At 46.5% G+C, this 14,584-nt stretch overlaps 1 protein-coding gene across 1 annotated transcript in view; it reads right to left on the bottom strand.

Moving 5' to 3' along the window:
- SEMA7A (semaphorin 7A (John Milton Hagen blood group)) overlaps nt 1-14,584 on the bottom strand; it is a 196,156-nt gene that overhangs the window by 138,487 nt on the left and 43,085 nt on the right. The window contains exons 2-10 of the mRNA XM_044660254.1: nt 13,861-14,003; nt 12,542-12,583; nt 11,424-11,516; nt 10,546-10,630; nt 8,918-9,028; nt 7,177-7,316; nt 4,848-5,032; nt 3,409-3,517; nt 2,844-3,042 (exon numbers count right to left, since the gene is read on the bottom strand). Of these exons, the coding sequence (XP_044516189.1) occupies nt 2,844-3,042; nt 3,409-3,517; nt 4,848-5,032; nt 7,177-7,316; nt 8,918-9,028; nt 10,546-10,630; nt 11,424-11,516; nt 12,542-12,583; nt 13,861-14,003 (1,107 nt within the window). The remainder of the gene's footprint in view (nt 1-2,843; nt 3,043-3,408; nt 3,518-4,847; nt 5,033-7,176; nt 7,317-8,917; nt 9,029-10,545; nt 10,631-11,423; nt 11,517-12,541; nt 12,584-13,860; nt 14,004-14,584) is intronic.

Below are 14,584 nucleotides of genomic sequence, written 5' to 3'. Positions count from 1 at the left end.
CAGCTGGGTAGCTCAGTGGATTGAGAGCCAGGCCTAGAGATGGGAGGTCCTAGGTTCAAATCCGGCCTCAGACACTTCCCAGCTGTGTGACCCTGGGCAAGTCACTTGATCCCCATTGCCTACCCTTACCACTCTTCCACCTATGAGTCAATGCACAGAAGTTAAGTGTTTAAAATAAAAAATATATATATTTTTATATGCACTTGGTTCCCCTATTCAAATGTAAGCAGCTGGTGAATAAGGATGGTTTAATTCTTATCCTTGGTGCATAGGACAAAGTGATTATTAATTTCCATAAATGCTTGTTGCATTTATTAAATTTATCACCTATCATTGCATTCATAACTGCATTAATAAATGCTTGCCTATTGCTAGATATGAGAAGGAACACTAACAACCAGGGAAATCAGGAAATAACTCTTGGAGGGGGTTCCGAGTAGAAGCGCAGAGGAAGAGTATTCTGTATAGTGAACAGAACAGAACAGACAACCAGGACAAGGGCACAGGCAGAGACAGAATGTCTTGTACCCAGAAAACAGCAAGGAGGCTAGTTTGTTTGGGGGAGGAATGGAATGTGAAAGGACAGGAAGCAATCAGATTATTATTTCTCTTTCCCTGGGGAAAGAGACAATAAAGCCCAGTCCTTCAAGCCCATGTGCCAAGGAAGGAAAAGGTCTAGAAGCAGAGCAGATCTCCTACAACCACCTAAGCTAGACTCACCCCTCCACCTTAGCCTCTAGATTCCCAGCAGCCTGAGGTGGTCTGGGAGGTTGGCTCTCCCCCCAAACCAAACTCTGCCCCAACACTATCCCAACTCTCCGGCCTCTGGAGAAGGAAATGAGTTAGCATGAGGTATTAACCAAGGTCCTCTTCCTGTCAAACATGACAGAAGAGATGGGTCAACAAGTATTTAAGTGCCCACAATGTACCAGACACTACGTGCTAAGCTCCTGGTAGGTCCCTGTCCCAGCATCCTATCCACCTCCACAGGCCCAGCTGTCAGTTCTCTGACCTGGCCCAAAGCTAGGCTTTTCCCCTGAGGCTTGGATTTTCAGTTCAAAGCTCTTCATTCACAATTATCTACCTTTTCCATAGGTCAGCACACAGCCAGCACTCAAATAATGATGATGATGAAGTGACTTAGTCTATAAGCATTTGTTAAGCTCCTACTAAGTGCCAGGCACTGTGCTGAACACTGGGGATAAAAAGAAAGGTCCCTGCTCTTGAGTTCACAGTTTAAGTTATTTGGTCAGCTGTTCAGTCAACTCTGATTTTTTTGTGACTCCATTTGGGGGATTTCTGGGCAAAGATATTAGAGTGGTTCGCCGTGTCTTTATTCTGCTCATTTTACAGATGAGTAAACTGAGGTCAACAGAGTGAAGTGATTTGCCCAGCTAGTAAGTGTCTGAGGCTTTATTTGAACTCAGGAAGAGGAGTTCAGGTTAAAAAGGGAGACAATATGCAAATAATTATATTTAAACAAGATAAAGACAGGCTAAATTGGAAATGATCAACAGAGGGAGTGCAGTAGAAATCAAAAGGACTGGGAAGGACTTCCTGTAGAAGGTGGGATTTCTAGGACTAGAAGGGAGCCAGGAAACAAAGGCAAGGAAGGAGAGAATCCAGGGGGATAGTCAATGGCACTGTCTTGTGATGGACATCAGTTGGGTCTGATCCTGCCTCCTGGATCTAGCATTACAGAACCTAAGTGAGAAAGAACTTTAAAGGTCTTCAATTTAACCTTAACCTATTTAGAAACTCCCAACATCCCTGGCCAATGACCATTAAGTCCTTCCACTTTAGGATGAATTCTACTTTAATTCACAGTCAGTTTTTCCTAATGTAGAAACTAAATCTTCCTCTCCATAGCCTTCATTTCACCATTCCTCTTAGTTCTGCTTTTCTAGGGCAAGGTAGAACAGGTCTCTTCCATGTGACAGCTCTCCAAATACTTCAAGACAGCTATCATGTCCCTCCTAAGTTTTCTCTTTTCCAGGTCAAACATCTCCACTTCCTTCAACTGAACCCCACCTGGCACCATTTCAAGTCCCCTCACTAGCCTGTCTGCCCTCCGGACATGTTCCAGTTTGTCAATGTTCTCCTTAAAACATGACATCCAGAATTAAATCTAGTACTTGAAATGTGGTCAGGTCAAAACAGCATACAGGACTAAAGTCATCTTTGCCCTAGACATGATGTTTCTATTCATGAAAAAGTTTTTTGGCCACCAAAATTCATTGTAGTTTTGTTTTGTTTTTTAAACCCTTACCTTCCGTCTTGGAGTCAATACTGTGTATTGTATTACCAGAAGAGAGGTAAAGGTAGGCAATAAGGGTCAAGTGACTTGCCCAGGGTCACACAGCTGGGAAGTGTCTGAGGCCAGATTTGAACCCAGGACCTCCCGTCTCTAGGACTGGCTCTCAATCCACTGAGATACCCAGCTGCCCCCACCACATCCATTGTTGACTCATTGGACATGCAGTCCACTAAGACCCCTGAGTCATTTTCATAGATATTCTGATCTAAGCACATCTCCCTCATCCTGTACTTGTACCCTTGGTTTTGTGGTTATTTTTTTAACACAAGAGGACTTTACATGGATTGCAATCCAATTTTATGTTATTAGTTTTAGTTCAGTGTTCCAGAATAATGAGATATTTGGGGATCTTTATCTATACAACTGTTGAGGCAACCGAATTTAATTAGAATGTCATTACACCTTCACCCGAGTTGTTGATTCCATTCAAATCTTTACCCAAATCGCTGGGGATTTAGAAAAAAAATTAGAGAGAATAAGGTTGAAGACTGTTCTTCAGAGAAAATGCCCAAAAGACCTTCCTCACCTGTGGCCAGGTAGAGAACATCAAAGGTGGACCCGTTCCTGGACTGCATTTGGTGCACTAGGATTTTCTTGTAGTGATATTTTGAATGGAAGAGGGGTGTCTTCCTGTCCCCGAAGGGTTCCACCCTTTGAGCCACCTCAGGGTGACTGTCAGCTACCTGGAATGTTTCAGTGGGTGTCAGCTGTTGGTCTGGGAGGCACTAGGTCAAGGAAGAAGGGCAAAGATTAGTGGGCAAAGGAATGTAAGAAAACAACAATAACATATGACACATTATGCTTTAAAGTTGCAAGATATTTTACTAGCATTAGTGAGTTCATTTGAGCCTGGTAACAACCCTATAAAGTGGAGGGATGGGGGTATAATAGATCTTACCAGTCCCATTTTATAGATTAGGAAACTGAGACTCACAAAGGATGAATAATTTCTTGCCTATAGTTGCATAGCCAGTAAAGTTGGAGGAGGGATTAGAATTCAAGTCTCTCTGACTCCAAGTCCAACACTCTATCCCTGTGTCTGAAAATGGGGGTGTGGGAGGAGGGGGGAGGACAATATGACTAACACTCACCTTGCCTGGTCGTGGGTTGGGGAGTGTCCCACTATAGCCTTTGAGAGGGGATGTACGAAAGATTCGGTCTATGTCACCAATGGAGTACACACAGATGGCCGAATAGTTCCTGTGGGAGGCATGGAACCCTGCCTCAGTGCCTAAGCCAGCCCCCTGCCTCTGGATCCCTGTAAACAGCTAGCCCAGCTTCGGGGAGTAGTACTCAGCCGCACATTTGTCCCCAGCAACAATATCAGCTCTTGGTGCCTTGTTGTGCTCAAGCCTAACCAAACTCCTTCTTGCTGTAATCTAAGGTCTTTCTTTCTCCTAACAGAAAGGACCTTAGACTTCTGGAAATCTAGACTAGCTAGAATCCCCTCAATGGCATCCTTGGTAGATGAGTAACCAGACTCCATCCTCAGTAGGCATGGAACATGGCGTGTCATCTATGCCTTCATTGGGTGCCTTCTGCCCAGGGGAGGGTAGCATTTGCTCCCAGCCCTACTCTCTAGGTCCTAGAATTGGGCACCTACAGCAGCTCTTGGTCCTGGGGTTGGATCTTCCTCTTCTCCTCCAAGGTCCTTGGAATTCTAACTCTGATCGGAGCCTGGCCGGTGAGGCATCCATGACCAAAGATTCCATATCACCTTCTATCCTCTCCCAGACACGCTCTTTCTTGTTTTCAATCGATTAGCATGATTAAGAGGCAAAAATTAAAAGCTGAGCACAGTAAATGAGCCTGGTGTGATAACACCCCTTAAGAGGCCAATGCAGCAGGAAGGGGTGCTATGACCTCACCTGCCCAGAAGCACATAGAGCTGGTGACCCAGAACTGGCAACCATCTCTGTGACAGAGCCACCATAGGAGCAGAGAACCTCAAGGCTAGAGTTGGAAGGGAACTCAGAAGGCCAATTTGTAATTTTTAAAAATTGTTTTAACTTTATTTTTTATTAAATATTCTTAATGGTTTTCTTCCTTTATTTAATAGATGAAGAAACAGAAGCCTGAGAGAGTTAAGACCCTCATTCGCTCAATGAATGCCCTTTCTCTCTACTTCGATGACCTATCTCCCCATCTGATGTGGCATCCTTCTCCAAAAGCTCCTATCCCCTCTCTCTCTCTCTCTGACTGAGCCCTCATCTCTTGTCTGAGTCCTATATCCCCCTTACTGAAAACTCACCCCCAATTTGCTCATCTCCTCCCTCTTTGAGACCTTTGCCATCCCCAAGCTGAGTCTTCCCACATTTCTTCCCTTAGCCTTCCCATCTCCTCCCTGAATCTTCCCATCCATTCTTTAAGATCCATATTTCCTCCTTGAGACTCCTACTTGCTGTCTGAGCCCCTGTCCCTTTCCCTTGGTCCCCAGTTTAACAGATCCTCCCTCAACTCAACAACAGGCCAGTCCACTACTCTACCCACAACTGGTGGTTAGCCCATAGTAGAGTTCTACTGCACTCACCAGGGGTTGGAGAAGACACCATAAACCCTTGTGGAGCGCCAGTCTCCTGTGGCATTAGGGACCAAGAAGATATCCTGCAGCCAGTTGAAGTTTTTGTTGGTGGCTGGGTCACTGCACACCAGCATAGCCTTCAGGAAAGTGTTCCACTTGGAGGCAGACATGGAGCTCACACCACCCTGATCGCCCTGTTTGGGAGAAAGTGGAGAAGTTGTGGGGTTATCACAGGATGTTATCCAGAGATCAGCAGCCCCCCTGACCAAGAGGACAGTCACAGAAGCTCCAACAGAGAAGAGAAGCCTTCTCAACTTATGGAGATATAATCTGAGACTGGAGGGGACCAAAACCTATAAGGCAGCTTGGTAAAATGGAAAGGGCTGGAGGACCTGAGTTCATATATTGTCCCCAACCCTTGCTTCCTCTGCAGTCTTGAGCAAGTCACTTCATCTCCATGGCCTCAGTTTCCTCATCTGTAAAATCAGGAAATTGGACTAGATGATCTCCAAGGTCCCTCCCAGTTCTAGATTTATAACCCAGTGAAATTCTGAAGGGGATAGAGAGAAACTCTGTCTTTATCCAACACCCAAAGAGTAGGTGAAATGGCTTCATTGACTCTAAAAAAAGGAAGCTGGTGTCAGACACTTCCTGACTGTGTGACCCTGGGCAATCCACTTAAGCCACATTGCCTAACTCTTACCACTCTTCAGCCTTGGAACCAATGATCCTAAGACAAAAGGTAAGGGTTCAAAAAAAAAAAAAAAGAAAAAGAGAAAAGGGGTTCAGCCAGGACATACGCCAGGTGCAAACCAAAAGGTTTGGAGAAATTTCTAGAGGAGATCATTAAGGAGAATTCAGAAAGATAAAGTATGATCGAAAGCACACTGATTTTGAAATCAAAACACCTGAGTTCAAATCCAAGTTCTCAATTTTGGGCAAAACCCCTATCTTCAACAGCCCTCAGTTTCCCTTTCTATAAAATGGATTAGGTAACCTCTAAGGTCCATTCTAGCTTTAAAATCCTAAGATCTTGTGGTATGCCTATCCCTATCTTGCAGAAATAGTTACAATGGTCAACTCCAACCACTCCTCAGAAGGCCCCACCAGAACCAGGACCCCAGCTGGAGAGAATGGAGGGCTGATCCAGAAGTTTCCTTTGTGGGTACATGTCACATTAAGATTTGAGCACTGTCTGAAGACTATGGACCACAAGGTAACAGAACAATGCCTGCCCACTGAAGAGCAAATTCCAAGGATGATGTGTCCATAAATGAGTCCAGGACAGAGATAGGAAGGGTGTAGATATGGTGGCATTGTGGGTAGCATCACAGGAGATAGAGCAGAGGTAAAACTAGGGGCTTTTATTCTATCTGCTGAAAATGTATTAATAAAAACTATTAGTACTATTACATTTAATAAACAGGTGCTACGTATATATTAAATTCTAAATTCTAAAATTCATCGGTATAGGGAATCCTCTATAAGGGATAGCAACACAGATCAGCACTTACTCTGAAACCCAAGAATTTGAAAAAGTTAAGAGCTCTGGGAGATTGTGACTTGCCCAGGGTCATATATCCAATGTGAGTCAAAGTCAAGACTTTAAACCCTTACTGCTCTTTTGTCTTGGGCTTAATAATAAGACAGAAGGTAAGAGAAGTTTTCTTTGGCTTTGTTTTTTCTTTAGCATTAATTTCCCTGACTCTGATGTCAGTTCTCTATCCCCTAGACCAGGGGTTGGCAACATATGGCTCTCGAGCCATATCAGGGGCACACACTGTGAGCACTGCACAGCTCTCACGAAATTACATTTTAAAAAATGTGGTGTTTATGGCTCTCACAGCCAAAAAGGTTGCCGACCCCTGCCCTAGACTCTCAAACAACAAAAATAATAACAATAATAATACTTCACTCTTGAACAGAGACAGATTTTCCAAAGTGCTTTCGCTAACATATCCTCATTTAACTGGTCATTATAGCCCTTGAAGTAGGGAAGGTACAACTGTAGCCTTTTTTACAGATGGGGAAACTGAGACTCAAAGAGAAGAGAACCAAGTTCCCTGAGGTTGCTCTGTGATTTAGGATTGATGCTTAGGCTAGAACACAGTAAGGTCTTCTAATCCAATATCCTTTCCATTGAACCACCTTACTTTTTAGTCCAGGACAGTTTCATGGAAGGTGGAACTAGGCAGTATGAGGTCTACTCTATAAGGACACTAGTGAGCCCAGTAGCCAGCAAGTCTCATGTAGAGCAGAAGAAAAAATGGCTATCTCCCTTTGGGGGTGATCTGTCCTCCCTGAAGCCCCCCCAAGCCAACAAGCCCCATGGCTGCACCTTACACAGTTGGGCCACCCTGGAGACGTTCATGGGGGCCTCGGGGTTCTTGTCAGGATTGTTCTCCCGGAAAAAATAGTAGATTTTGTCATCGTAGGCTTCATCTTGCTGGATGATGGTGGCTTTAATGAACTGTGGGTCTAGAATAGACAAAGAGCCCCACTCACAGTCAGCTCCAATGCCAAGGTTCCAGCACCCATTCCTGAGCCTTTCTCCCCAAGTCTCCTAATATCCCAATCCCTCCTGTCCAATAGAGAAGCTTCTTCCTCCCTGAAGAAAGATTCACCTAGGCAGTCAGTAGGGAGACGGGTTTATATGAGAGATGACATTGATTTCCCCAAAGGGAGAAAGGGCTCATTGGAGGAGTCTAGACACCATGACAAGGTAGCATACTCCTTAGGCAGTGGGGAGGTAGAGGAAGAGAGGAATGCTTTCTGGTGGCCCCTCACGTCCCCTGTCATAGACTTTTCAGGTCAGTGTCCTAGCTGATGTCTTCAGAGTCATGCCACAAGGCCAAAAGTATGAGGACTTTCCCATCCTGGGGTAGGGGATGGAGGAAGAGAGGGATTAACTTGGGGCTAATCCAGGGAACAACGAGGATGTCAAGGAAGGAGACTAAATAAGAGTCAGATAGTTGTGCTGAATATGGAACCTTCAAAGTTTCCTTTTGCTTAGACCTCTACAGAACCCAAGAGGAGGCAGAAACAATGATCCAACCCCAGGAAGGCAGAACCGGACAGGGGATGGGGCTGAGGCCAGGGCCCCAGGAGAGGAACATTTGTTTTGAACCTTTGATGAGCACATCATCCACAGAGAAACAATGACCTCAAGTCCCTGGGAATAGCCAGAAGCTCCCCAGATGTTTTGGCTGTCATTTCTGCCAGATAGGTGGAGCCCTGTAATGAGCTAGTGGGAGGGAGTCAAGGGGGCCTCCTGATGAGATCAGCCTTCCCCAGGGCAGAAGGGCAGGCAGGCCAAGGGCAGAGAGAGGAACTCCCAGCCCCTTGGGGCTGCCTCCCTGGGGCTCCCAGGAGAACCATCTCAGCCCCAGCTTGCTGACGGCACATACACAGGCAGAGAGAGAGAACACACCCTCTATTTTTCCCTCTTCCACAAATGCACCATCCCAGGGACCAGCTTCCATTCCCCAACAGGGCCTTGGAAAGTACAGTTTAACTGTTTAGCTGTTCCCTTTCCCCATCCCCCTCACCTAGCCTTGGCCCCTCTCCCCTTGCCACTGGCTCAGTCCAAAGTCTTCCCCCCAGACTCCCAACACCCTCAACTTTACGCTCAGCTCTCACTCTGCTCCCTAATGTACACCCTTGGCTTGAATCTCAGGTCTGCCTCCATCCCTCATTTCTACCTTTATGTTTAAGAGCCTTTTCCCCTTCTCTGTCTGTCCAAATCCTGCCATCTGTTGCTCCAGCTCAAATCGTATTTCAACTTTTGGTCTTCTGAGTGGCCTCCAGTTCTCAATAATTGCTCCCTTTCCCGACTTCTTACAGCCCTTATGGTTACATCTAACATTCAATCATTGACCACATGGGGATGTTCTCCCACTGAGTCACAGGTATGGATTCTCTGTGAGCCCCCTGAGAGGAGGAGGAGCAGGCAGAGGCTATTTCATCCCATCCTGTCCTCTTCTCCGTCTAACATCCCCATCAACCCCAATCCTGCAGTCCCCACAGAACAGGCAGTGGTGGAATAAATCCACACCAAAGGGGTACACTGATTGACTCACTCTGCATGACCATGTCACTGGTATATAATTCCCGCTCTCCTCCAATGCGCCGGAACCGTGGGATCTTGCCATTGTATTCCTGCTTTCTGATCGTGGAGTAGACCTGGTCATCTGCAGATGGGATAGAGGAAAGATCCTACTGGTCAGCCACTGCTATCCCTAGAGGGGCCCACATACCCTGAGAGGCTGTTAAGGCTCCAATGTCTTTCTCGATCAACCCTTCCAAGAGACTGAGCTTTCCCTATGACCTCTGTTTCTTTGCAGAATTGGGTGTCTATGGGTATGAAATATTAAATGTTGCACAAGACTCTTCTGAACATGTTGGTTAACTTGGTTGAGATTTTTTCCCCTTTTCTTTAATTCTATTATAAGGAATGACTCTGGGCAAGTCACTTAACTCCTTTTGCCTAGCCCTTATCACTCTTCTGCCATAGAACCAATACATAGTATTGATTCTAGAATGGAAGGTAAGGGTTTAAAAAAATGTTTACAAGTAAAAACAAAAAAATAAAGAATGACTCTGTGGAAGGATGGGGAGAGGGATACAATAGGAAACATAAGTGATGATGTAAAACAAAATAATACAAAGTTATCGTGCTAGCCTCTCAACTCGTAGATCTAAATATTTGAGTCTTTCCTAGATTCCCAGTAAGCATCACTATGCACAGCATATTTGGGGCAGCAAGGTGGCTCCATAGTACATTAGAACACTGAGCCTAGAATTGGATAGACCTGAATTCAAATTCAGATTCAGATACTTACTAGCTATATGATCCTGGGCAAGTTACTTAACCTCTGCCTTAGTTTCTTCAATTGTTAAATGTGGATATAAATAGCACCTGGCTCCCAGGATTCATACAGATCAAATAGGCATTTGTAAACCACTTAACACAGTGCCTGGCACATGGCAGGCACTTCAATGTTTGTTTCCTTCCTTCTCACAGAGAGGCAAGATGGTGTAAAAAAAAAAAAGATCACCAAAATACCTAGCAAAGTTCATTTCTTATATAAGAGCTAAATGATTCAATTTGATAATCATTTTAATCAGAGGACCTGAGCTCAAATCAATATTCAAATCATGTCCCATAAGCATGTTCTGGTTACTCAGTTGATGAAGCACCTTAGAAATTGAACTGGGCTCACAGCAGAAAACACCAACCATTTTCCCTCTGGCTGTTTTATTAAAGATACCTTTCCATCAATATGCCTTAAGCCCATCATTTCCAATCTCTGGGCCCTGGGGACATAGGATAAGGATTTAGAGCCGGAAGGACCCTCAGAGATAATCCAGTAGAACCCCTTCATTTTACAAATGAGTAAACTGAGCTGACTTGCCCAGGGTGACACAGCTAGGAAGTGTTTGAAGCAGGATTCAAACCCATGTCTTCCTGCCTCCAAGCCAGTTCTCTCTACCAGAACAAGATGGCTCTCTGTTATATTTTCCTTCCTCTGGAAAATAAGGGAGTTGAACCAGATAATTGCCAAGGTTCCTTCATGTTCTAATCTGCATCAAATGAATACCACAGTGTTACACATTTATGATTATAGAAAAGTTTTGCTGCTGATTTTGGAAATTCTTGGCCAAGAATGACCTTGGCCCCCTCCTCCTTCCTGGATCTGCTACATACCACTGAGCAGGACGAGGGAATTCTCATCTGGGGTGAAGGGAGCATAGCCTCGTCTTTCCCCAAGCAGAGAGATGGTCCTGTTAGCCTGGAAGACAAAGAACAGACAGGGTCAGCCTAGGCTTCCTAAAGACCCATCCATTCTTCGGGTCAAAGAAGGATGATGGTTCATACTGAGCCCCTGTCCCTTCTTTCTATTTCCCTGAGCCTCCTACCTGAAGATTCGTCCCCAGGTCCTCTCTGCTAATTAATGCCCTTGTGTTCCCTCAAAACTCTTCCAACCATGGGGGCAGCTAGGTGGCTCAGCGGATTGAGAGCCAAGCCCAGAGATGGGAGGTCCTGGGTTCAAATCTGGCCTCAGACACTTCCCAGCTGTGTGACTCTGGGCAAGTCACTGGATCCCCTTTGCCTAGTCCTTACCACTCTTCTGCCTTGGAACCAATACACAGTGTTGATTCCAAGATGGAAGGTAAGGGGTAAAAAAAAAAAAAAAAAAAACCACTCTTTGAACCCTCACCCCCTCTCATTCCATGTCCCTTCATCATGAATACACTTGGTCTACATAAAATCATTCTCTCTTGGATCTCTGGGATATAGATGTGTGTCTCTGTGTATGTACATGCATCTGCGTTTTCATATTTATTTTGTATAATTGTCCTGTCTCCCTGCTCACATTGGAGTATCTCTGAATAGGAACCCTTCCCACCCCCCGCCCCCCCCACGATGCTGCCTGGTTATTCCTAAGAGGGACTTCAAAGCAAAGCTAAGCTCTCTCCAACGCCCTACCCCTATCCCCTGACTTGGACCTGCATCCTCTTTGGCTAGGATGGGTCAGATTTTCCTCAGAGCCCCCCAGGCTTAAAGTGGGAGAGTGGCCTCACCAAATTCCAACAGCTAGGGTGGCGAGCATTGGTCCCACAGATGAGTAGCCCTTCTTTTTGCTTCTCCAAAAGGGTGATGTAGTTCTCACAGTCCTAGTAAAGAGAAGACAAGCATGGAGGCTGCAAAGTTAACACAGAATAACAATCCTAAAAGGTGAAAGAGATGCAGACGATGTGGCCACCATTGGTGAGCCCAGAGAGAAGACCTAATTAGCTGGAAGTGAAAATTCAATGTAAGAATTTCCTAACAGAACTATCTAACAAAGGCCAAAGGACTGTGGCGGGAAGCAGGGAGTTCCTGGGTAACTGGACAGTGGGCAGTATTTGAGCAAAGGCAGGATGACTGCTTTCAGGTTTGCCTCCACTTGGAAAGGGTTCCTGCACTGAGTGGAAGATTGTTCTATGATAAACAAAACTAGAACATTTCCCTTCCTGGGAAGAGTTTCCTAACAATTAGAGCTGATCCAAAAAGCGGGATCTGTAGATGGCCATTTCCCTATCCCAGGGAGTCTCCAAACAGAGGCTGGATGACCATTGTTCAGAGAAACTATAATGAGAAATCCTGCTGCCCGGTCCTTTCCACTTTTTTATGATTTTATGCCTCCAAAAGGCTAATAGAAAGAGAAAGAGGAAAGTAGGCTGCTGTTCCTTATTTATACTAAGTACGAAAGCAAAAAATAAGGGGTACCTGATACCCTACCTCAAGCTATCTCTAGTCCCATCCGTAAGGGCCCAGAACATGAAGCATTAGTCCAGGGACTCCCTTACCAAGAAGGAAAGACCCATGACGCCTCCTAGAAGACCACTGGATTTTTCCCAGTTATCCACACTGACAACTACCAGTCCATTTCTTGAGCAATTTGCTCCCCTCCCTGCCAACTACACCCAGAACGGGGACAAAGAGCAGGACTCCCCTGCTCTAGTAGCAGCAGCAAAGACTATTTCCTACTCCAGTAGCAACAAGGTAGGCTGGCTCCCAGAAAGCAGAGCGTAGCTGCTGAGACTCGGCTTCTAAATTCTGGGGCAGCCCTCTACACCCATGTCTTTGCCATACTCACTACTCCTCCCAACCCACACAGAGACCCTGATAACATGCAAGACCCAATCCTCTTACTCACCAATTGATTCTGGCAGAATGCTCTATTGGGACTGATGTCCACCTGTGTCAGAGAGAAGAGAGGCACAGCATTGAGCCATACTGCCCATACTGAAATGATCAAGGAGGGGCAGGGTAGTCTGATGGTCAGAGTTCATGTAGCCTAGGGGTTGTACGTTTAAATCTCAGACACACTTTCTCATCCCTGCCACCCCAACCCCCAGGGGCCCTTTTGAACAAGTTACCTAACTGGGGGCAAAGAATGAGAAGAGATTCCTGGGGAATGGGAAGCAGGCAAGGTTTCATATCCCCTTTCGATTGCTGTTTGATTCTAAGCAGACCCCTCAGTGCCTAACTCCCCATCAGACTTGAAGCTCCCTGAGAGCAGACCTTGAGACTCCCCCCTGCCAGACCCCAGAGTGCCCAAAGGGCAGAGCCCAAATTTCCTTTCTGAGTTTCTAAGGGGAAACAAGAGAGCTATCTTCTTCCTGGGGGTCACTCAGGAAAAAAGAGTGCCCTGGGTAAACAGGAAGACCTATTAACATAAAAGTTTGTAGCTCTTAGGTTGAGTGCTCATTCACACCTGAGGATCTCCCTCATTCTCCCAAAGAGAGAAGCTCAATCCCATTCTCCAGAGGGACAAACTGAGGTCCAGAGGCACTCCTCCATTTATCCCTTGAGGGTCAGCATGAGTCACTGACTAAACTGAGACTGGAACCCAGGGCCCAATCCCCCAAGGTTAGGGCCCTCTTTCCACCAGAAGAGGTGGGACTCATTAGCTAATGTTAGTTAAGTGCAATTATATCAGGCAGTTTCCACCCCCAGGCTCTTCCATTTGGCCTATTGTTCAGGGCTCTTCTCCCAGGGAACCATTTTATGACAGATGGAGCAGGGAGGGGAAGCCGAGCCATCCCCACCCTCACCTCCACCCCCACCCTATTCCCAGCTCCCCGGGGAACAGCAGGGCCCAGGTTTTAGGAGTGAGAGGCTTCACCCTCCCCTCCCCCACCAACTGCAGAAACCCTCCGGGGATTTGGCAAAGGCTAGAAGAGAAGCGTTCAGAGGAGGAAAAGGGGGAAGGAGGGAATGAGGAGAGGTGGAGGAGAAAGGAGAGGGAAGGGGAGGGCAAAGAGAGGAAAGAGGGGAGAGAGAGAGAAGGAAGAGAAGAGAGAAAATGAGAAGAACCCCAGGTTCTGAGAGGGGCTCCTCCCCCCGAACTCTGGAAGCTTGAGAGGGCGACAGGCTGGCGTGGGGGTGTGCAGGGGAGGCTGGGGGGCAAACAAGAAAAAGGCCAATTCGAAGTCGCCCTGGACATGGGGAAGGAGCAGAGTCTGTCTTTACCGTCTTTACTGAGGCATTTCTCCCCTGGATGAAATCAAAATGGTAGAGCTTCCCTCGTCCTCCCACCACGACAGATTCACTGCCCGGCTCGTGGTATAGCACCGTGTGGGGCTCCGGCTGCGGGAAACTGTAACTCTCCTGCCCTGCAAAGAACAGCGAAGAAGACAGGGGTTAGCGGGAGGGAAGGGGGCTGGAGAACGGAGACACACAAAGCTGATGGGAAGGAAAAGCGGGGAGTCCTCTCTCCCCCTCATATCAGTCCCATCCCCCCCCCCCCCAGGAGGGAAGATATGCTTGTGGACCCTGTCCACGGGTCACTTCCTCCAGGAAGCCTTCCCTGATTGATGCCATCTGATTTCTGGGCAGCTGCTTATTACTTAGAGAATTTAGTTGGCTCAATCATCATTGTGTTTGTGTACTGTGGAATGTCTGAGTTTGCCCTACAGCAGTCACATTTTCATTCTGTTGAGATTTGTGTGTGTGTGTGTGTGTGTGTGTGTGTTCTACCTCCATTCCTGGGGAGGTCACATCATCCCTCCTCACTTAGTTCCCCAAAGGTATGGAGATATTTCTCTCCCCCCCAGCCCCCACCATTCTTCCAATACATGCCAACATAGTGTTATCGGGGTCACTGTCCCACCTTGGGACTATCTGTCTGATGTGTCTAAAGATACAGGAGGAAGGAAGGAAGGAAGGAAGGAAGGAAGGAAGGAAGGAAGGAAGG

The sequence above is a fragment of the Gracilinanus agilis genome, chromosome 2 (assembly GCF_016433145.1).
Source record: "Gracilinanus agilis isolate LMUSP501 chromosome 2, AgileGrace, whole genome shotgun sequence".
In the NCBI taxonomy this organism is placed as follows: Eukaryota; Metazoa; Chordata; class Mammalia; order Didelphimorphia; family Didelphidae; genus Gracilinanus; species Gracilinanus agilis.
The sequence above is the reverse complement of the archived record's forward strand: the minus strand, read 5'-3'. Positions and strand labels throughout refer to the sequence as shown.